The sequence below is a fragment of the Furipterus horrens genome, unplaced genomic scaffold (genome assembly GCF_987537825.1).
Source record: "Furipterus horrens unplaced genomic scaffold, mFurHor1.1.pri manual_scaffold_3, whole genome shotgun sequence".
In the NCBI taxonomy this organism is placed as follows: Eukaryota; Metazoa; Chordata; class Mammalia; order Chiroptera; family Furipteridae; genus Furipterus; species Furipterus horrens.
Genome location: NW_028327173.1, coordinates 166,592,800 through 166,616,282, shown reverse-complemented (window position 1 = coordinate 166,616,282; position 23,483 = coordinate 166,592,800). Strand labels below are relative to the sequence as shown.

The following is a 23,483-nucleotide window of genomic DNA, read 5'->3' as shown; positions in this document are numbered from 1 at the left end:
ACATGCCTGGGTTGCAGGCCAGGTCCCCAGTTGGAGGTGTGCAGGAGGCAACCACACATTGATGTTTCTCTTCCACTCTTTCTCCCTCCCTTCCCCTCTCTCTAAAAATAAATAAATAAAATCTTAAAAACCCTCATATCTGTGGTTACACCCTCTGTTTTTAGTCCTAATTTTTTATTTTCTTTCAGGATCACTTTATTAGAGGTTTATTCATTTTTATTAGTCTTTTCAAATAACCAGTTTTGGATTTGTTCGTTTTTTATTTCCTCACAATTTCACTGATACTTGTTTTTATCTTTATGGTATAGTTTGGTTTTTTTTTTTAATTGATTTTTGAGAAATAGAGAGGAATGGGGGCAGAGAGGAAGAGACAGAAAGAGAGGGAGGGGTTTATTGTCCCACTTATTTATGCATCCACTGGTTGATGGTTGTATGTGCCCTGACCTGGAATTGAACCTGAAACCTTGGCATATCAGGACAACGCTCTAATGAACTGAGCTCTACCCGGCCAGGGCTGTATAGTTTTATTTTTTTTTAGTGTGAATAACTTTTAAAAACAAATTACAATAAGAATGCATGGGCCTGGGTCTCAGTACAATTCTGAATTCAGCTTTAAAACATTAAACAATTCTAAATGTTATTTTACTAGATTAACTCTTGTGTTGACTTTGGAGGGATGGGATGCCTCAAGTAAACTTTGATCTGGATAATGAAAAGTAGGAATAGAATCCCTTGGGATAATTCTGTTATATACTATCTTAATGTTTATCTTAAAATTAATAACTTAACAAAGGACATTTTTGATAGCATAACTTATCTGAATATGTTTTAAATTGGCCTAGTAAAGGGAATATATACAGAAAGTGTTATAATTTCTTTCATTGTAAAATTATTTTGCTTCAATATCTTACTGTAGTATAGGAGAAAGCTTGAGAATCTTGAATACATGACGAAGATACAGTTACTAATGATTTTGCCTTCAGGAGGGCCAGAACTGATTGATCCTGCTGGCCTGCCATTACCTCAGCCAGCCCAGTCCTGGGTGTGGCTTGTGGACCTGGAAAGAACAATTGCTCTCCTTATTGGGCGGTGTCTTGGTGGCATGCTTCAGGGCTCCCCTGTGTCTCCAGAGGAACAGGACACTGCATATTGGATGAAAACACCACTTTTTAGTGATGGTGTAGAAATGGACACCCCTCAGTTAGGTAATGTACTTCTTTGCAACATTTAAAATACATGTTTGTGTTTGTACCTCCATTGAAGATTTATCTTATTCTGGGTTTGCTAAATACAAAACTGATAGGAAACAAAAGCAGTATTATCAGGGTACAGGATCTGAGACTGTAACTTGGAGGCCTCAGAAAAAGTTAAATACTGCAGCATTATGTAGTGAAAAGAGCCTCTGAACTAGGAAAATGCAGTCCTGGTCCCACTCTTGTCATTATTTAAAAATTTTTTTATCCTCGTCCGAGGACACTTTTTTTTATTGCTTTTAGAGAGAGGAAGGGGAGAAACGTTGATGTGAGAGACAAACATTGATTGGTTGCCTCCTGTATATGCCCTGACTGGGAATCAAACTTGCAGCCTAGGTATGTGCCCTGACCGAGACTCAAACCCTTAACCTTTTGGTTATGGGATGATGCTCCAACCAACTGAGTCACACTAGCCAGGGCTCACTCTCATTATTTGGCAGTCTTTTTGGGCAAGTCATCCAACTCATAAAAATGGGAAAATGCTCGAGTACTTGTGTTCTGGGGTTGTAAGGTTATGAAACTGCTTCATAGGATGTAAAGCTTTATAAGTTTACCTACCATGACTTACCAGTGCTCAGTTTTCAAACATCTCTCAGATGTGAGTAGCAGTCCTCCTCCTGGCTGGTTCTGCATTCATGCTGGTGTGATTCCTCATTTTTTTCCTCCGTATTTATGGTTATTTGGAGATTTCTTTGTTCTGCCTCATCTCCCATTTGTCTACTTTGCTGGTAAGCTAGCTCTCTGACTGAACATGAGGATTTCTCTAGTTCCTGAACAGATGATCTAGTCATTTTATCTAGGAGAGTTCCTTTAATCTTTCTGGGCCTCTAATTTTAATCCATAAAATAGTGAGTTAGATTAGGTAGCCTATATGGTCATATTAGATAAAAATTCATTGTTATCTGCTAAGAGAAAGACTCAGTGTCTTAAGAAGGGAAGTCTTAGAGAAATCCCAATCTAAGAGAGTCTCAAGAGGAAAAACAAAATAGAAAAGACAAAAATCAGAGAAAGAGTATGTATGCTTTTGGGTGGAGGGATGGAGAGTCGAGTGAGGAGAGCTTTTGAAGATATTCTTTTCCAAATAGGAGTGTATATTCATCATTTTATTTATGAACCAGAAGGTGATTCTGGCCATGGCTGATGAATGCTAGACTGGTACTTTATGATATAATTATGGTTTTTCAAGAGATATTTAACATCATAAAGATGGTTACAGTGCTATATCAGTGTTTAGTTCTGTGTTAGTCCCAGATGTCCTCCTAGGACAAAAGTATCGATTATAGCTCTACTTTCCTCTTATTTCTGTTACATTTACTCAGTTACCTGGCCTTTAGTATGAATAAAATCAATTTTAGTTTTAATATTGTTTTGCAGTTTTTAAATTATAAAATATATTAGGAAAGAACATTTGTCCTTTGTAAAATTATAAATATATGATTATTTAATTATATTATGGGTTAAATTGACTTTTGGTATTGGCCCAAGAACCTATCATTTAGATAATGTTTCGTTTTTTAAATGGAAAATTCTGAATACCGAATGTCCCACTGAAAAGATGGAAACCACCTGAACAAATATTCATGGTATCAGTGGTCTCTCTTGAATCATACTTAATTGATTATTTTTCCTTAAGTCTAGAAAAAAGAAAAAATTCTTATCCAGTCTCTTTTCCATTGGTCACATGTTTCTCAAAGAGGATTTCATTCCATTTTGAACAAGAGAGGTCTTTGTGTATAAGACGGTGGTGCATGTGTAGGCCCCTGCCTACTAACATGCCAGAACACCTCCCAGGAGTGTTATGTTTTGTCACACATCCTTCTGGAGAAGATGGAAGGGGTGATACTGCCTCCAGTTGAGAAACATTAACAAACTTTATAGCAATTACTTAAACTGGTTTGAAATGTATCATTTTATATGCATTAAATAAATGTAAGATTTTATTTGTGGCACCAAAATTTATGAGGTTTAAAATTAATAACAAATAATTTTCGTTTTAGATAAATGCATGAGTTGCCTCTTAGAAGTAGCCCTTTCAGGAAATGAAGAACAGAAGCCTTTTGACTACAAATTGCGACCTGAAATTGCTGTCTATGTAGACTTGGCATTGGGTTGTTCAAAAGAGCCTGCACGAAGCCTTTGGATCAACATGCAGGATTATGCTGTTAGTAAAGGTAAGATGAAGAGGATAAAGGGGATAAATATTGAGTTGGCCAAAAAGTGTGTATCGTTTTTTCCACAAAAATAAAAGATATATTTTTCATTTTCACCAATAATGGTTGATTTGGATATTTTGAATATGTTGGCTAGTTCCTGCATGGTATGACGTTGATTGTTCTCAATTAATGTCTTGATTTGTCGCTATCAACTTCAACTGGTCTATCCAAACATGGAGCATCATACATTGAGAAATATCCAGCACAAAACTTTGCAAAACACTTTTGACACGTTCAGTTAGTAACAGCACCTTCTCCATATACTGTACAAATATTTTTTTTGCATTTCAGTTGTGTTTTTTACCTTTTTTGAAATAATAAAGCATAATGTGCTGAAAATGTTGTGTATTTTCTTCAGTCTTCAATATTACAATGGCTACAAAAAAATTCACTAGTTTTGTAAGTATTTTTAAAAATGTATGCTGAGCCCTGGCTGGTGTGGCTCAGTGGATTGAGCACTGGCCTGTGAACCCAAGGGTCACCAAGTTCGATTCCCAGTCAGGGCACATCCCTGGGTTGCAGGCCAGGTCCCCAGTAGGGGGCAGGCGAGAGACAACCACACCTTGATGTTTCTCTCCCTCTCTTTCTCTCTGGTTTCCCCTTTCTCTAAAAAATAAATAAAATATTAAAAAAAAAAAAGCACGCTGATATGACAACTGTCACAATACAATCAGAATTGTTTCGAATGCAATTAAAGACAACTAAGTGCTACTAGAGCCATCTACAGAAAATACAAAATGAACTTTTTGGCCAACCCAATATGTAGACAGCTCATAATACTAATATATATGTGTAATACATGTAAACAAAATCATTGGGCTCACCCTATTTTTTATAGAAGAGGATATTTTATGGATAACATTTTTTTTAAATTTCTTTTTCATCTTTGTGGGAAATATTTAAAATTAAAAAAAAAAATATATATATATATATATACATGTATCCCACTTGAAGCAAACCCACTATGGGACAGTTGAGATTTATATAGAAGATAAATTCAGAGGCAATCTTTTTACTGAAGGATTCCATGCAGTGTAAATGGATTTAGTATAAAAGTCTGTTTAATGGACCATTTTCCTTTGTAACCCTGGTATCAGCATTGAAAATATGTGAAAGTAGATGTCTAAGCTCTGGGCCTGGTTATTTTTCTCCTCCCTAGAACAGTTGCTTACTTTGGAATGCTGAAAAAGCTATCAATTTGAAATAAGGTGCACTGTTAAGTACAGTAATAAAGTGCTATTGCAAGTATGTAGTGGTATTTTAGTTTATAATATTTAATTAATTTTATGTACAAGTTTTCAAAGGACATACCTGATTTCTTTTTAGCTTCCCTTTTAACAGTGATCTGGACTATTCAGAATCACATATTCCTAGTTGTCTTTTTCGATGTTACATATATTTTATCCTATTTTTAATTTCCCCCTGTTTCTTTGGATTTCCTTTCTTCTGTGATAAAAATGTTAAAAGTAAATACATTTTCATCTTTTATTGTACTTTATTTTATATAATAAAAATGAAATGAGATACATATTATTCAGACATTTAAAACACCAGTGAGTTGATACCTTTGAAAGTTTAATCACATCCAGTTTATCATTCGTTTACTTATTTGTTCTATTGTGTTGACTCCCACCAAAGATATAAAAGTATTTTAATGCAAAGAAAAAAAGTTTACTTTCTAAATTGTGTTTTCTGACATTCTCGTGTTTGTACGTTTGCTTGGAATGTGCAGTTAGGTTTTCTTCAATATTATTACATGTTTCATTGCAGTGAGAACATTTAAAAACTAGATGTAAACTTAAGATGAATAAAAACTCATTGAATGGCTCCATTTGCTGAATTGGTTATACACTGTAGCCTAGACTTTATACTTGAATAGTGGAAACATTCTGTAGTGCTTAGTATGAAATGACCAGAACTTCAATGAAGGTCTTTAAAAACAACTCATTGTTTTAAAAATTGCATAGGAGGTATATGTTTCCACTTATTTGTGTCTTCTTCAGTTTCTTTTTCTAGTGTCTTATAATTTTCCATGTACAGGTCTTTTACATTCTTGGTTAAATTTATTCCTGTGTATTTTTTGATGCAATTGTAAATGAGATTGTTTTCTTAATTTCCCTTACTGATAATTCATTATTGGTATATAAAAATGCAGCTGATTTTTGGATATTTATTTTGTATCCTGCTACTTTACTGAATTCATTGATGAAATCTTTAGGGTTCTCTATATGCAGTATCATGTTATCAGCAAATAGTGACAGTTCTACTCTTCCTTTCCAATTTTGGATGCCTTTAATTTCTTCTTTTTGTCTGATTTCTGTGGCTAGAACTTCCAGTACCATATTGAATAAGAGTGGTCAAAGTGGACATGCCTGTCTTGTTCCTGATCTTAAGGGAAACGCTTTCAGTTTTTGCCTGTTGAGTATGATGTTAGCTGTGGGTTTGTCATATATGGCCTTTATTACATTGAGGTTTGTTCCCTTTATTCCAATTTTATGGAGTTCTTTTATCATAAATGGGTGCTAAATTTTTATCAAATGCTTTTTCTACATCTGTTGATGTGATCATGTGGTTTTTATCCTTTATTTTGTTTATGTGGTCTGTCATGTTTATTGATTTGCAGATACTATATCACCTTTGTATCCCTGGAATAAATCTCACTTGATCATGGTGTATGATCTTTTTAATGTATCACTTGATCCAGTTTGCTAAGATTTTGTTGAGATTTTTAGCATTTATGTTTACCAGAGATATTGCCTATAATTTTCTTTCTTTATAGTGTCTTTATATGGTTTTGGAATTAGGATAATGCTGGCCTTGTAAGGTTTCCCTTCTCTTGAATTTTTTGGAATAGTTTGAGAAGGATAGGTTTTCATTCTTTAAATGTTTGGTAAAATTTACCTATGAAGCCACATGGTCCAGAAGTTTTGTTTGTTGGGAGTTATTTTGGTTACTGCCTCAGTTTCCATAGTTGTATTCAGTCTATTCAGATTTTCTGAGTTGTTCTGATTCAGTTTTGGAACATTATATGTTTCTATGAAATTTATTCATTTCGTTCAGATTGTCTGATTTGTTGGTCTGTAGTTGTTCGTAATATTTTCTTATAATCCTTTGTATTTATGTGGCGTCAGTTGTTATTTCTCTCTTTATTTCCAATTTTATTTGGGTTCTCTTTTTTTTCTTGATGAGTCTATTTAAAATTATGCCAATCTTGTTTATCTTTTCAAAGAACCAGCTTTTGGTTTCATTAATCTCTTACATTTTTAAAAATAAGTCTTTACTTAAAAAAAATCCTCACCCAAGGATATACATATTTTTAAAATTTTACTGTAGAAAGAGAGGAAGGGGAAATGAGAGAGAGAAACATTGATGTGAGAGAGGAACATTGATCAGTTGCCTCTCTCACATGCCCTGGCTGGGGGGTTAAACCTGCAACCTATGTATGTGCCATGATCAGTGGTCAAACCCATGACCTTCTGGCATATGACACAATACTCTAACTCACTGAGCAACCCAGCCAGGGTTTGTATTGTTTTCTTAGACTCAGTTTAATTTACTTATGCTATAATCTTTATCGTTTCTTGTCTTCTACTCACTTTGGGCTTGGTTCATTGTATTTTCCTAATTCCTTTAAGTGTAGTGTTAACTTGTTTATTTGAGATTTTTCTTGTTTCTTGAGGTAGGCCTGTAATGCTATGAATTTCTCTCTTTGGAATGCTTTTGCTGTGTTCCATAGATTTTGGTTTGTTTTGTTCTCATTTTCATTTGTTTCAAGGTATCTTTTGATTTCTTCCTCGATTTTGTTGTTAACCCAGTCATTGTTTAGTAGCATGCTATTTAGCCTCCATATCTTTGTGTGTTTTTTAGTTTTTTTCTTGTGGTTGATTTCTAGTTTCATACCATTATGGTCAGAGAAGATATTGATATGATGTTAATCTTCTTAAATTTATTGAGACTTGTGTTGTGTCTTAACATGTTCCAGGTGCAGTTGAAAAGAATGTATATTCTGGTGCTTTGGGGTGAAATGCTCTGAAGATATCACTTAAATTCATTTGGCCTAGTGTATTATTTTAGTGCCATTTCCTTGTTGATTTTCTGTCTGGAAGATATATGCATTGATGTCAATGGGGTATTAAAGTCCCCTACTGTGACTCTGTTACTGTCCATCTCTCCTTTTATGTCCATCAAGATTTGCTTTCCATATTAGATGCTCCAATGTTGGGTGCATAAATATTTACCAGGATTATATCCCCTTGTTGGATTGCTCCCTTTATCATTATATAGTGTCCTTCTTTGTCTCTTACTATAGCCTTTGTTTTAAAGTCTATTTTGTCAGGTAAGTATTGCTACCCCAACTTTCTTTCCCTTTCCATTTGCATGAAACATCGTTTTTCATTCCTTTACTTTTAGTTTGTGTGTATCTTTCTTTCTGAGGTGGGTTTCTTGTGAATAGTATTGTATCTATATGGGTCTTGTTTTCTTATCCATTCAGCTTCTCAATGTCTTATGTTTTTATTTTATTGATTTTGTGAAAGAGAGAGAAAACATTGAATTGTTCCACTTATTTATGCACTCATTGGTTGCTTCTTGTACGTGTCCTGACCTGGGATTGAACCACCAACCTTTGCATACTGGGGTGACACTCTAACCAAATGAACTACCTGGCCAGGACTCTACGTTATATCTTTTGATTGGATCATTTAAGCCACTCACATTTAAAGTGGCAGTATATTCAGAGAAACCTGAAACACTAATTTGAAAGTATATATGCACCCCTGTGTTCAAAGCAGCATTATTTACAATAGCCAAGATTTGGAAGCAGCCCAAGTGCCCATCAGTAGATGAGTGGATAAAAGATGCTGTAGCACATTAATACAATGGAATACAACTTGGCTGCAAATAAATAAGAAGGAAATCTTACCCTTTGTGATAGCATGAACGGACCTGGAGAGCATTATGCTAAGTGAAATAAGCTAGTCAGAGAAAGACAAATACCATACTATTTCACTCATGTGGAATCTAATGATCAAAATGAACTAACAAGGAAAATAGAAACAGACTCATAGTTAGAGAGCAGGCTGATAGCTGTTGGCAGGGGCAGTGGGTGGAATGGGTAGGTGGGTAGAGCAAAAAGGAAAAAAAGAGAAAAAACTCATGAACACAGACAACAGTGTGGTGGCTGGTGGTGGGAAGGAAGGGTGTGGGAGAGGTGGAAGAGGGTAAGAGGGGGGATAAATGGTGATGAACGGAGACTTGACTTGAGGTGGTGAACACACAATACAGTGTACAGATGATGTGTTACAGAATTGTGCACCTGAAACCTGTATAATTTTGTTAACCACTGTCACCCCAATAAATTCAACAAAAAAGAAAATAAATAAAAATTGCACAGGAGGATAATTCCTGCTAAATTTGAAACACAGCAAAGGGTGTTACTTTAGTTTGCTTTTAAATTGAATTATTAGTGTGGTTAAAATCGCGTCATGTTTCATTTTAAGTCACCACAGTTCTCAGGATAGCAACCAGTCCCTGGGAACAGATGATCTCTCAAGAACCTAATGTGGAAAAATTTTGTATGTGATATAGACTGTCATTTTAAGATTCTCTATGGACTTTAAGAATTTCTTAAAATCTGGCATGTTTATATTGTCAGTTTTTCACCTGTAAAATAGGTAAATCTGAATTTAATTTTTTTTTTTTAATTTTTTTATTTTGGTTTTTCAATTACAGTTGTCCCCCTTTCCCCCAATTTCTTGAATTTAATTTTTTACCTAAGCATACAGAAATGACTGGAAAACCAAGATGTTACATTTTATCTCTTGGGATAGCAGTTTTAAGCAGGGATTAAGAACAAATAAAGGTAACTTGGGGCTTAATATTTGCCAAGGGCATTTTTTGTTTGTTTTGTTTTGCTTTTAAATAGTATAGTAAATCTGTCAAATTAACAGTCTAGCAGACATTCTGGGAGTGGAATAGACACAAAATGCTCCACCACCATTTGGAATTTACTGAATGTATTGCATTTTTTAAAGTATAGTACCGCTACGCTAATATGGAATTCAAGAAATCACCTGACTGGTTCTCATCATCTGATGGTGTTATTTAGATTTTCAATTGAATGTACTCATTTCTGTTTGAATGTTTTATTTCTTACCCACTGCATCTACTTTCATGGCTTCAAATACCAGATAAAAAAACACCTGACTAGTTTACTCAGTATCTCCACTAGGATATCTAATAAAAAATATTCAAAACCAGACTCCTGATTCTAGCTTCCTATTGCCCTGGCTGGTTTAGCTCAGTGGATTGAGCGTCGGCCTGCGAGCTAAGTGTCGCTGGTTCGATCTTCCAGTCAGGGTACATCAGAGAAGGAAAACTCTGACTCCAAAAAACCTCCGCTGCCTTGCGGCATACCTCTTCAGGGGAAAGGCTAAGGGAGTAAACCCCGACAGAAAATCCGGAGCCGGAGTCCCTAAGGCGGTTTGACGTTGTAGTCAACACCGGCAACTCCTGCGGCGCACCTGAACCCAAGCTGTATCGACTCCGTCTTTCCCTTGGACCCTTCAGCTGCGAAGAGAGGGGGGGTCTGCTGCATGGGCAACAGCAGACCCTCCATATTACCCTGCCCAGGCTCTGTAGCTTCAGCGTCATCGCAAGATGTCGATTCAACACGGGAGGAGACAGATACCATGTCACTCCCGAGTCGGACTGCACAGCCATTCTTGGCGGTGCAGATAGACTCTGAAGAAGCTACACCATCGTCTCTCGAGACGGACGGCTGCCGACGATTCCCCAAAAGTATTCTTTCTGTGGTTGTCCTGTTTCAGTAAATGCCAGCCACATTCTGAATACGTGTATAGTCAACCTTGACTTCTCTCATATTCTCACATCTGACAAATCCTGTCAACTCTACCTTCAAAATACATAAAGAATCTGGTTATTTCTCACTACCTTCACAGGTCCTACTTTTGTCTGAGCCACCATCATTTCTCACTTGAATTACTGCAATAATTAATTCTGCTGTTGCCATTCCTAAAGGAAGTTCTACACTCAGCAGTCAGGATTAGTCTTTTAAAGCACAGGTCAGATCATGTCATATTTCTGTTCAAAGACTTCTAATGGTAGTTCCCACTTCCCTCAAAGTAAAACCTAGAGGACTTGCAATGGCCTGCAAGCCCCTGCGTGATCTAGTCCCAGCCAGCTTTCTAATGTCTCCTGCCACTCATGTCTAAGACTTTGCTCCAGCCACACTAGCCTCTGTGAACCCACCTCAGGACCTCTACCCTGGGTGGGATCTAGTAGGTGTATTTGTTAAATACCTGTGAAGAAAAATAACATTCAGGTGTTAGATGACTTAAAGCTATTAAAATGATCTCTGAACTGTTTTCTGACCCGTTTTAAATGTCAATTCATCATTTTTATTTTCAGATTGGGACAGTGCAACTTTAAGCAATGAGTCACTCTTGGATACTGTGTCTAGATTTGTTCTTGCAGCTCTTCTGAAACACACAAATTTACTTAGTCAAGCATGTGGAGAAAGCCGGCAAGTAACTTAAAACTATCCTCAGACAAATATTTGCTCTCATGATGTTAGAAATTAGGTAACTTTTCTATTTTGGTTCTTTATTTAGATATCAACCTGGTAAAAGCTTATCAGAAGTGTACCGTTGTGTGTACAAAGTTCGAAGTCGTTTACTTGCTTGCAAGAGCCTTGAACTTATTCAGACCAGGTCATCATCACGAGACAGATGGGTAAAGTTGGAAATCAGTTAATTTCTGTGTTTTTCTGCAAGCTATGAGGGATAGCTCCATAGTGGTTTATGTCAAGAAAAAAAATGTGCCTTGCTTATTGCAGATGTACAGTTAAATGTTGAGAAGTTCTTCTAGTGAAAAAAATTGGACAAGTAAAAGTTTTGGGATGTGTTTAACCCTACATTTATCAAGTATGATGTGACTGCTAAGAAAATTTATATATTCTTAGACTGTGTAAGTAAATGCTAATAACAAAGTGAAGTGTCCAGATCATATGAAATATTCCTTTATTTTATGCTGATCAGACCACATTTGAATTAGCCTACTTAGTAATTTATGAGATTCAACAAACTACCTTGGATTGGTGAAAGTTCCAAAAAATCATCTAATGTAAGAACTAGAGAAGTGAAAACAAAGGGGAGTAACAGGATAGCTGCCTTAAAAACATTAAAAGAGCTTCCGTGTTAGAGAGGAAATAAATGTGTTCCTTGCTGGTTTGTTCCAGAGGGCACACAAAGGACCAAAGGGTTACAATTGAATTGAGAATTATTGTTAGCTGAATATAAGGAAAAAATCCTTCTAGTATTAGAGTTGTTCACCACTGGGGGTGAAAACTGAGAACTCTTACTAAGGATGTTCCAGAAGTAATTCATGCACCAAAAATGATATAATTTCTAAAGTGCTTGGTAATTCTGATAACATGATCCTATAGTTATAAGTCTGTATAATGCATATCTTCAGAAATGCTTACTTTGAAACTTTATATAGTAGATGTTTTATACTCCATTATTCAGATTTTAGATTTTTAAAAAATCAAACTCTATTTCTACATTTCTATTATATTACTTTATAGCATGACCTTATTTAAAATCTGTGGATCTATTTGTTAGTGACCTTGAAACTATGATAATTGGGCATTTTGTCGAGGCTCATATTTGAAATTCAAATATATGGGGATAATTATTTATGTATTGTGTGAGACTGCTCAGTATCCTCATCTAGGTGAAATTCTTAAGTTATGTACTGGCCATGAATTACAAAATAACTTATTGTGTATTTGAAGATATCATTAAAACTTTTTACTTGTGCTTTATACTGAGATTTGTAGGGGAAATGAATAGTACTTTTAGGGTATTTGTGACTCTCTTAGCCCCTGCTTTAGGGACTCTTTCCTCTGAATGACTGCCAGATAGCATAACCACCATGGAAAATAAAACTAACATTGTTCTTACCAAATTTCTAATTTTTGGTTTTTTTTCAGGGGTAAACAAAGTAAGGAAAAAAACTAAAAACAATACTGTTTGTATAACTGAAATTTGCTAAGAGAGCAGAATTTAAATGTTCTCACCAAAAAGTTTTTAAAAATACTATTTTAAAGTAGAACTATTAAATATTTATACAGAGTAATAATATACATAACTGAAGGGAGAATGAATAGAATCAAAATTCATATTCTTTAAGTACCTTCTATTCTTGTTATCATAACTCATTTTAAGTTGCAACTTTGTAGTTTATAGCTGAACAGCAATATAAATGTCAATTTATAGCAAGACATTTTAAGAAAAATTCTGAGGAAGAAAGAGTATATCTGTATCTCTATATTTTGTATACATACATTCTTTCAATTTTTTCAAATTTACCCAGCATGTCTTTTTTTGGTAGTAGTATTCATGTGTTATTATTGATATTAGCAGTATTTTTCATGATAAAAATGTTAAGGTCTTAATGAAAATTTTCAAAATTTTTGAAAAATATGTTCACCGTGGCTCTGATCTTTGCTTTAAGATCTCAGAAAACCAAGACTCTGCAGATGTTGATCCTCAGGAGCATTCCTTTACCCGGACCATTGACGAAGAAGCTGAAATGGAAGAACAGGCTGAGCGAGACCGGGAAGAGGGCCATCCAGAGCCAGAGGATGAGGAGGAAGAACGTGAACATGAAGTGATGACAGCTGGCAGTGAGTATACACCTTACTTTACAGATACACACTATGCCGTTTGTTTTGGTAGGAGAACTGAGTGGAGAAGAAAGAGGAAGACAGAAGTTTCTCTACATTTTTTCTAAAAGAATCTGATATTCTTCTGGTGATCTGAATTTACATTAGTTAACATTTCAGCTCTGTACAAGTTTCTTTCCTAAAATTATTGAATTTAATATTTGGGGCTGAAAAGCTCTAGAAGCAGGCTTTTGGAAACTGTACCAATTCTGCTGAATCTCATGCATGAAATGATGCCCATGAGTCATTGGATAAGGTTATTCAAAGTATGTCCTCTCAGGGGTTCCAAGTTATCCATTGTCCTGGCCAACCTCTGTGTGGTGAGGAAGAGAGCCCCCTTCCCATGACTACTGGGAGAGCCCGATTATTTTCATATCTAGAACTTCTAAAATTACAAATTTTACCCGCTGACTATTCTTCGGCCTTTCTCAGAAGGTAGCAAGAATATATATGAGAATATTATTGGCTGGGTAAATAACACTTTTCATACTTTTCTATTCTAAGGCTACAGATAGTTTTTAAAGGTAATCATTGTTATATTTAAAGAGAAATATTAAAGCTTTTTAACCATTTGTTACTATCTTATGATGTGGCTAATTCAAGTTAAAGTGTATATTTACTTTGTAGTCTAAAACATTATGGCCAGCTATGCATTTAGTATTGGTATTGTCTGTATATATCAATCAGTTGAAGACTTTATTATCAGTTTGTGTTCTGGATCTTCTAAAAATGAACATGAGATGGCTCAAAACAAGACCAAAAACTATTAAAACAAGAGGAAAAGATAAGGGCTAAATGGAGGAAAAGGGGGTTGGTGATGTGAAGGGACAATAATTATTAAAAATCTAGGCTGAGGAATCTTTTTGCAGTTGAGCTTAAAATTTAGCTTAGGAATTCCTGAAAGCAAAGACCAAAGGGTAAAAACACAGTAGCAAAGTATAACCTTCAGTTATAGTAACAGAAAGCATAATAGTCACCCATAGCTACCGTTTCTGAACACCTGTTATATGGTGGGCACTGGGTCAAGTGCTTCACATAGATTAACTCATAATCCTTGCAAAAGTTTTATGAGATGAGTATTACCCTAGTCTTAAGATGGTTAAACTGGGGTTTAAGGAGCAAAATTATGTGCTTAGTGCCACAGTTAGTAACAGCTAGAACCAGGTCTGCCCAAAATCCCAGGGATCATTCTCTTAATTACTTTAACTTATTTCTAGCTCTGGATTCTGCATTTGTCATTTTGATTTTTATTGAAATAGGGATTTTCAACAGCATAATGAAAATATTGCCATAATAATTCTGTAAAATACACAGATCTATTTTTAGTTTAAATTTCCATATTGACAGATGGATCTAGTATTTTACCAATTTTTTGCCTTGGTTCCCCATTAAGAATATCCTCTTCAGTTCAAATTTGAGCGCAAAATATTTTCTTCCTATTGTGAAGCATTTACCACTGCATCAGAACCTTGGTACACCCACTGACTTTTTACATTAATGATTTGGGAAGAGTTGGCATTAGGTACGACATTCCTGGTGATGCCGTTTGACACTAGAGGAAATTATATATACGCGCACATATACATATATACATATATATTTAAGAGAATGTGTATATTTAATCGTCACATGAGGATGACATGTTTATTGATTTTTTGGGGCAGAGGAGGATGGAGGTAGGGAGGTGGGTGGAGAGGGGGGAGAGAGAGACACACACACACGCGCGCAGAGAGACAGAGAGACAGAGACATCTATCAGTTGCCTCCTGTACATGCCCCTACCAGGGATTGGACTCGCAACCTACGTATGTGCCCTGACTACATATTGAAACCACAGACTTTTGGTGCATGGGATGATGCTTCAACCGACTGAATCACCCTGGCCAGGGCTTAGCCATATATTTTAACCAGATTCTGTTTCAGCAAAGACTTTTAGTGGTTGTACTTATTTAATGTATTAAAGTTAGAGAAAAGTGGAGGTGTTAGGTATTATATAGAATTTGGAAGGGGAAAGAGTTCTTTTCATTATAAGTATTACAACTTAAATTTTATCTGTTTTGTAACCTGACATTTTTCATACCAAGGTCATGAACATAAATAGTTATTTTTATCTAATGTAGTGCTTCTCAAACTCTTGTGGACTCAGAATCATCTGGAAGGCCGTTGAAACACAGATTGCTGGCCTCATGCCCAGGGCTTCTCATTTAGAAGGTCTGGGTTGGGCCTGATAATTTGCATTTCTAACAAGTGCCCAAATGATGTTGATGCTGCTGGTCTGAAACCACACTTTGAAAACCACTGATCTAACTCATAAATAAGAGTAGAAATAGAATCATCCAATCTAAACTATAAAGGCATGAGTATTTCCTATTACAATTTTCATGAAAAGTATAATATTTTATGTGTATTTTTGATAATTTTTTAACTTAGTTACTATACTGCATTTAATGTCTAAAAAATAATTTTTCCATCTTTCAGTAAGCTTTTGGTCCAAATGTTTTGACTATTTTTATTGTTATTTTTTTTGCTCTTCTCTCCCCATGTGTTAAGACCTTGTTTTTGTGTTGCATGTTACAGAAATCTTTCAGTGTTTCCTCTCAGCTCGTGAAGTAGCTCGTAGCCGAGATCGAGATAGAATGAACAGTGGGGCAGGGTCTGGGGCTCGAGCTGATGACCCACCTCCTCAGTCTCAGCAAGAGCGAAGGGTCAGCACAGACCTTCCCGAGGGTCAGGATGTATACACAGCTGCCTGCAACTCTGTGATCCATCGGTGCGCCCTCTTAATATTAGGAGTAAGTCCTGTGATTGATGAGCTTCAGAAGCGGAGGGAAGAAGGACAGTTGCAGCAACCTTCAACAAGTACCTCTGAAGGGGGTGGACTTATGACCAGGTGGGACTTACTAGAAACTGAAAACATTACTCTCCTCCCTTTGTTGCATTATGCATTGAAATGGTTTATTCTCATAGTTAGAGTATTCTTCTGAAATTAACACAGAGATGAAGTAGGAAATGAAAATTGACTAGGATGAATTAAAAGTAACGTAAAGAGTAATACTGCTTCAGCCTGAAATATAAATTTCTGATTAAATGAGGAGACACAATTTTTCATACATATATACAACTGTAGTTGAGACACATGAAGTTGTTTGCATGTCTCTGTAATTTAGTGGCATGCCAATTATTTTGATGTAATTGAAAAGAGGATTTCCCATTGACAGGCATACTTATTCATTGTGTTTGTATTATCTTTGTGCTGCTAGTTCCATGACATTTTATGTTCACTAACAGTCCCAAATCGTAAAACTTTTCTTTGTGCATATGAGACAGGAGTGAAAGTCTTACTGCAGAGAGCCGGCTAGTCCACGCAAGCCCAAATTATAGACTGATCAAATCGAGGAGTGAATCTGATTTGTCTCAGCCTGAATCAGATGAAGAGGGTTACGCACTGGTAGGTACACCTGGATTCAGTAAAGAAGAATTTTTGTTTTCAAGGTATAGATACATAAGGCTTTAATTAGGGTAAGTAATATATGTTGGATTTAGACATATAAAAACTTTTTAAAAAGAACTTTTAAGAGAAATGAGACAACTATGTCACATAGATATTTTCCACTTATCTGTTAGTGACTCAGATTTCTGTCTTTAGCTCTGATTTCTTCCTAAATTGCAAATTCATGTATCTGAATCCTTGATGGATATTCCACCTGAACATGTCAGGTTTCCCCAATCTTCACCTGTCCAGAAATAAACTTACCTTTCTCCCAAACCTCCTTCTCTCATATTGCCTGTCTTATTAAGTGGTACTACTAACTACCCAGGCTGGACACCGGGGTTCATACAAGTACTACATAAACAAAAGATGTTTAAAGGAAGCTTTTAAGCATAAAAGATTCCTCCTCTAAGGAAAGTCGGACAGTGTCTTCAGGCAAGTTTCATTGTCTTCATGATGTCTTTGTTTGTTCTTCCTCCTTTTATTCTTTCTTTATTAGTATCTTTGTGCTCTCAGTTCATGTTCTTGGTCTTGCAGTCTACTGAGATTTCTCTCTGTCCATTCACCCTGCCCCCTACCCCCCACCCCCCGGTCTGATCAGTCTCATTATCTACTCTTCCAACACTATGATAATTTTATAACATAGATCATGTCCTTCTTTACTCAAAACCTTCAGTGACTTTACTTTTTCTCAGAGCAGAACCCTAAGTCCTCACAGTGGCCTACAAGACTACACAGCGTGGCCGCAATACCACTCCCATCTCCTCTTCCACTGCTCTCCTTGGTGACTCTCCTGCCACACTGACCTCTTGGCTTTTCTGTAAACATACCACACAGCTTCGCTTTCGGGCCTTTACCACTCTGTTTAAAATCGCAGCCTTCCCTCCCTTCCACATACTCATTCATTCCTTGGATGCCTTGTCTTGCTCTGCTTTTTCTCCCCACAGCACCTAATGTAATTTACTTATTTATTATGTTTTTATCAGTTTCTGTTAACCTACAGTAGAATATAAGCTCTTTGACAACAGGAATTTTTGCTATTTCATTCACTGCTGTAGCCCAAGCACCTATTAAGTACCTGGTACATAGTAGCAGTCACTAAATATTTTGGAGATTAATTAATTAATTAATGTCTAATCTATTTTGGCAAAATTTCTGTTCCCATTCCTTCTTTTTCACTTTTGAATTCAGGCCCTCATTACCTTTGCCTGAACTGGTAGTTTTCAAAATGATCACCCTGCTTTTTCCAGTCCCTCTCCTTAGAGACTGATCCCAAAGTTAGAGCTCTTGAAGACACAGACAACAACATGAACAACAAAACGCCTGCTTATCATGCTACTTTCCTATTCAAAACTTCAGTGATTGTGCTGCCTACCCAGAAGTCAAAGGTTCTGGAAAGTGGTGCCTGCCTGCATTTGGAGCCAATTTTCTCCTTCAGTAATCTGCATTTTTGCCATCGTAGTCCCTCTGCCAGACCCCAACATACCTCTTGAGCCTCTGCTCAAATATTGTGTGCTTTAAATGTCTTTCTCCTAGGTTTTGTTGATCAAGTTCTGTCTCTCTCTTAAGGACTGACTAAAATGTCTGCTATTACCTAAAGCTTTCCCAAGATTACTATACTCACATTGACTTTCACTGTTATTTCCATAGCAGTTTGTAAGTAGCTCTAATAAACCACTAGCCATTTGCTTCATATTAGACTTATTTATGTATTATTGGTATTTCTATCCAATAGATCTCTTAGAAGGTCTTGGTTATTTTTAATGCCCTTGATATCTTCTACAATATGTAAAGCATAATTGATTAATTGATAATTCATTTCAACTGAAGTAAAAAGATGAGGATAGATGTAGTTAAAATGGCATACTTTTTAGAAACAGTGAAAATGACTTAGTCACCACAGGCTTACGACTCACTATTGATTTTTCATACGGGATAAGATACTTAAACCTTTCTGAGTCCCATCTTCTTTATCTTTTCTTGATTGATTGATTGACTTTTAGAGAGAGGAATGGGGGGAGAGAAAAACATCAGTTTATTGTTCCACTTATTTATGCATTCATTGGTTGATTTTTGTATATGCCCTGACCAGGGATTGAATCTGCAACTTTGGCATATTGGAATGATGCTCTAACCAACTGACCTACCCAGCCAAGGCCCTAGCTTCTTTATCTTTAAAGTGGGGACTAATACTACTCGTTATACTTGCCTTAATTGGACTGTAAAGAACAAGTTTGGTAATATAATTTAAAACACTTTGAAAATCGTGTTTTCAAAACATAATGGGAAGATAGATGGATAGAGGTGGGTTGAGTCCAGATTCAGTTGCCAAGATTGTTCATTTAGTTCCTACAGAATTTTTAGAAGATTAATAAACACAGTTTTGAAAAAGATTGTCTCTTGATTACCTTTTCTTTTGGAATATTTAGAAAGATAGCATCATAAAAGGTAGAAAAGTCAAGAACTAGAGAGAGCAAATTTTGTTACACATGAAAAAAGACCTGGGGTGAGTACTTAGCTTCAGAGAACCTGCCTGGTACAGATGAAGAGGAGCCAGCCATGCGGGCAGTTTGGGTTTTTCAGCTGAGATATGTCATCCTTCTGTCTGAGGTTGTTTAGTACTGTTACTGTCTTTGACATCTAGCAGTACTTAATTTATCCTGAATTGTTAGTACATGAAATGGTTTTTTAAAAATAATTAATATTAACCAGTTTACTACTAAATCTTTGTTCTTTCATAAAGAGTATTACGTGGTACATTATCTACTTCTCTGTCTTAGTAAACAGAGAAGAAACCTAAGCAAACAATTAACTGTAAGTTTAACTTCTACCCCCTTCACTTCACAAAGGATTTGATTTGGTATACAAAAATAAATACTTTATAAAAGGATAAATTAAGTGAGTCAATTAGGACAGGAAGAAGCCAAAGAGGAAAATAAAGCCCTAGGTAAGATTTGCACACCTCAGAACATATTCTATGATGTTTTATGCTAAAGGTGGGCAACCAAACAGAAAAAGCATAGTGAGTTACATGATTCACAGTATTGAAAATATAAAAACAAACCAGTTTTCAAGGGAAACACAGATATTTCTAGTTCTGAGGTCTGAGATAAATTTCTCCCTTGAGCTCTCATGGCCAAGGTACTGTGGGATTAAAATGTTTTATTGCATGACACGGTGATGTATGTCTTCAGGAGCTGTTGTGATAATCATTTCATGTTTTGTCCAGCACCAAATGGCCTGAGAATATATTATTTCTGGGGTGTGTGTGTGTGTATGTGTGTGTGTGTCAAAATGTATTTATCTGCAGTTCTACAATGTGGGTACCTGTGTCTCTATGACCAGGTAAACATTTTGTACAATGACATTTTCTAAATGGATCTATTTTTTCACTTTTGCAGCCTTTCTTCTTTGCCACCAATTTTTTTTAATTGTGAGAGTGCAATTGAAATTATTGAAACCATAATGTCAAGTCTGCATAAATTAAAGTCATGTATGGTTTGTATATGGTCGATTGTACATATGAGCAGATGGTTGTCTACACTGCCCCCCAACACCACACACACAAAGAAATATACTTTTGTTCTTCCTTAAAGCCGTCACTGTTTTTTCAGCCTGTCTGCCATTACAATTTGAGATTTCTTTATTTAATAGGCTCTTAAAAACATTTAAAAAACTTTAAAAATACTACCACAAGGCTTAGGACTTTGTTGTTTTTCGTTTAGTGTGGATTCTTCAGATTTTCAACCTCTAAACACCTAGCCAAGGCTAGCGGGAATTTTGAAAAGAAGGGAAAAGGTAGAGCAAGAGGAATTTTGGAATATGGGGCTTTGCTATAGGGACGTTAGGCAGAGGAATTTTGGAATATGGGGCTTTGCTATAGGGACATTAGGCATCTAGAGGGTATAAATAAGATGTGTTTAAAAGATAAAAGACAAAGATTCCAAAGAAGAAAAGGTGACAATAAAGAAAAACTTCTGCTAATTTACAGTGTTAATTAATGTGCATCTTGACTTTGTGTTTCAATATCAGAGTTATGTGCCTGTGCTTTTTCTTATAGCTGTTTTCAGTGGGTTTTTAGAGACTTTGTTATTAGTCTGATTTGACTGGTGAATAAGTAGTGCATTGCTATAATTATAGAGATTACTTTTTATTAATACTCTGGTAGATATAATTTAAAAATACTTTTCACAACTAAACTTTATTATTTATTTTTAATACTAATAGAGTGGAAGACGAAATGTTGATTTGGATTTGGCATCTTCTCATAGAAAGAGAGGTAAGTGTTAATAAATATTAAATATCTGGTTAAATTAAATAGCTGTTTTTATTTCTAATGTATTTAGAATTGAGTGTCATTGAAAAGTAATTGCAAAAATAATTAGAAACATTTTATCAGTAGAGTTGAAGGGGAGATTATTTTCTTTAAAATATACACCCTTGTAAAATCTATGAATGTCTAGGAGTTAATAATTGGCTCTTGTTTCTCATTTGTCATGTGTTTTAACTTATTTAAAAGCCTGTGAAACTCCAGAAGTAGTACTTTATAATTATGGGGGGATTATGTGCAAAATCTGCCGTATTTTTAGCTCACTGATACAGATGCTGTAGTTCAAATGGTATTACAGACAGACCGCTACCCCATTTGCCTTCCATGTACACACACACACCTTCCCAATTGAAAGTTTCTGGTTTTCCTCTTTGCCTTATGAGATAAAACATGTGAGATCAATTAATGGTTTGTAAAAAAAATTTCTCATGAGAAATAGTTTGAGTGTCATCAAAAGTTAGCCTTATTTGTGAGTAGCTCTATCTTAGTGACTAATAGTTAACTCTTTGTTATATGCAAATGGATGGAAAGAAGAGTGGTTTTAAATAATATAAATCCAAGGATAAGTAAAAATTCTCCAAGTATTATTCTATATTTACTGGCACTTTTATTAAACCCATCTGTACTGGGGTTTCAAAAACATTAAATGTTAAAAATTGCCACTAGTAACATGTTTTCTAAAAACCTATGCAAAAAACCCATTTTTTTCTCATGGTATTAAGTCTTTTTTATTTCAAAATGAAATCCATCTCTTGATAGCTTCCTTGGCAGGATGTAAGGCACCCTTCATAGAGAAAAAACAAAATGAGGGGAAGAAACACACACAGTTTTTCATTTTTGTGTTTATAATTTAGGAGAAGAAATGTTGTTACTTCTATAGAATAAAATATGGCAATATTTTATCCTTTAAATTATAATTAGAATACATGAATGATTTTTCTAAAACATTGGAAATAAGGACTAGAACTGGTGCTTTCTTTCTTTCTTTTTTTAAAATTTCTTTTTTATTTTTTAGAGAGGAGAAAGGAGGGAGAAAGAGGGAGAGAAACATCAATGTGTGAGAGAAACATTGATTGGTTGCCTTTCACACACCCACAAGTGGGGACCTGGCCCAAAACTGGCGACCTTTTGGTTCTCAGTCCAGTACTTAATCCACTGAGCCACGCCAGCCAGGGCGAGAGCTGGTGCTTACTGTATTACAAAGTCTTTTGAGACTATAACATATTAATGTTGTTGGATTTCTAAAAAATTTAATGTATTTGTGATAAAGAAATTAAAATAATATACTAATGTACAGTATATATTTTACTTTCTAATTCTTTGAAAATTGGCCGTTCATGTACCATAATTAGCTACGGTATCCTTTTCCTTAACCACTCACTTAAGAATTAAGTGTTTGGAATGGCTTACCTTCCTGATTTTGATTAACTCAGGTGAATATTGTTGCTAAAATTTCTAAGTTGTATTAATGACCACATACCATTTGGTGCTAGAGAGAAGATGGCTCCAAATTTAGTAGCATAAGGGATACAGTCTATATTGCCCATATCAGCGTTTAGCAAAGTCATCCCTCGGAATAAAGTAGAAAGTATGAAGAATAACCTAGAGTCCAAGAAGAGTTATCAAGTTTTATACATCCACAATACTGAAGGGCTTAATTCAGTATTATAATAAAATATTATTCAAACTAGTGTTTCTGATGTGTACCATATGTAAGACAGTTTATTTTCATCCCACCCTGCTCCTAAAAACGTATGTTTGTGCGAACTGACAACTATGCCAGTGCTAAACATATTCTGGATGTTTCTGATGTCATTGATCTATTACGGCCAAGTATCACATTTGTGTTTGTAAAGCAGTAAATTTTGCCTTGAAATCAAGGGGGGAAAAAAGAATAACCTAGAATTATTAACCCAGTCTTGTTACCTAGTGTTACTAAGAATAACCCAGAATTTGAGTATAAATCATATAGGAGGAATTAAGATAACATTTTAAAATTACTATCCTCAGTTGCTACCTGTTTGAAATTTTAAACAATTATCCTATAAGTAGATGTGGATTTCCAGTAGTTTTAGATCAAATGAGTAGTTTAGTTGATACAAATTAAGCCATTAATCCAAATTTTATTTATAGATAAACCATCTTTTCCAAAAAGCTCCAGGTAGTACCAAAACCTATTAACTTGTTGGAATTTAATTTAATTTTGCTGAAAACAGAAAAGCAAATATAAGACCTCATGGAAAAAGTTGTTTGTTTGTTTTTTAATTACCCTTTAAGGAAGTTATAATAGGGAGGCAAACTAATTTTGTAACTGTTCATAACATCACTTAATGTGGTACCAATTTATTCTAGTAATTATTACATTTTGATATTCCCAGGGGGAAATTTTGCTGATTGTTTTATTCCTAGGAATAAGTGACAAGAAAGTTTTTAATCTCATGAATTCTAGA

At 35.3% G+C, this 23,483-nt stretch overlaps 1 protein-coding gene across 3 annotated transcripts in view; it reads left to right on the top strand.

Moving 5' to 3' along the window:
• The window catches only part of HERC1 (HECT and RLD domain containing E3 ubiquitin protein ligase family member 1), a 182,888-nt gene that overhangs the window by 72,393 nt on the left and 87,012 nt on the right, over positions 1–23,483 (top strand). For 2 of the 3 annotated variants that reach the window (XM_090270738.1, XM_090270739.1), the window contains exons 19-26: positions 984–1,205; positions 3,251–3,424; positions 10,895–11,009; positions 11,098–11,218; positions 13,004–13,175; positions 15,764–16,103; positions 16,541–16,661; positions 20,931–20,982. In XM_090270738.1, coding sequence (XP_090126864.1) covers positions 984–1,205; positions 3,251–3,424; positions 10,895–11,009; positions 11,098–11,218; positions 13,004–13,175; positions 15,764–16,103; positions 16,541–16,661; positions 20,931–20,982 — 1,317 coding nt within the window. The remainder of the gene's footprint in view (positions 1–983; positions 1,206–3,250; positions 3,425–10,894; positions 11,010–11,097; positions 11,219–13,003; positions 13,176–15,763; positions 16,104–16,540; positions 16,662–20,930; positions 20,983–23,483) is intronic. The other variant, XM_090270740.1, reaches the window with a different exon arrangement.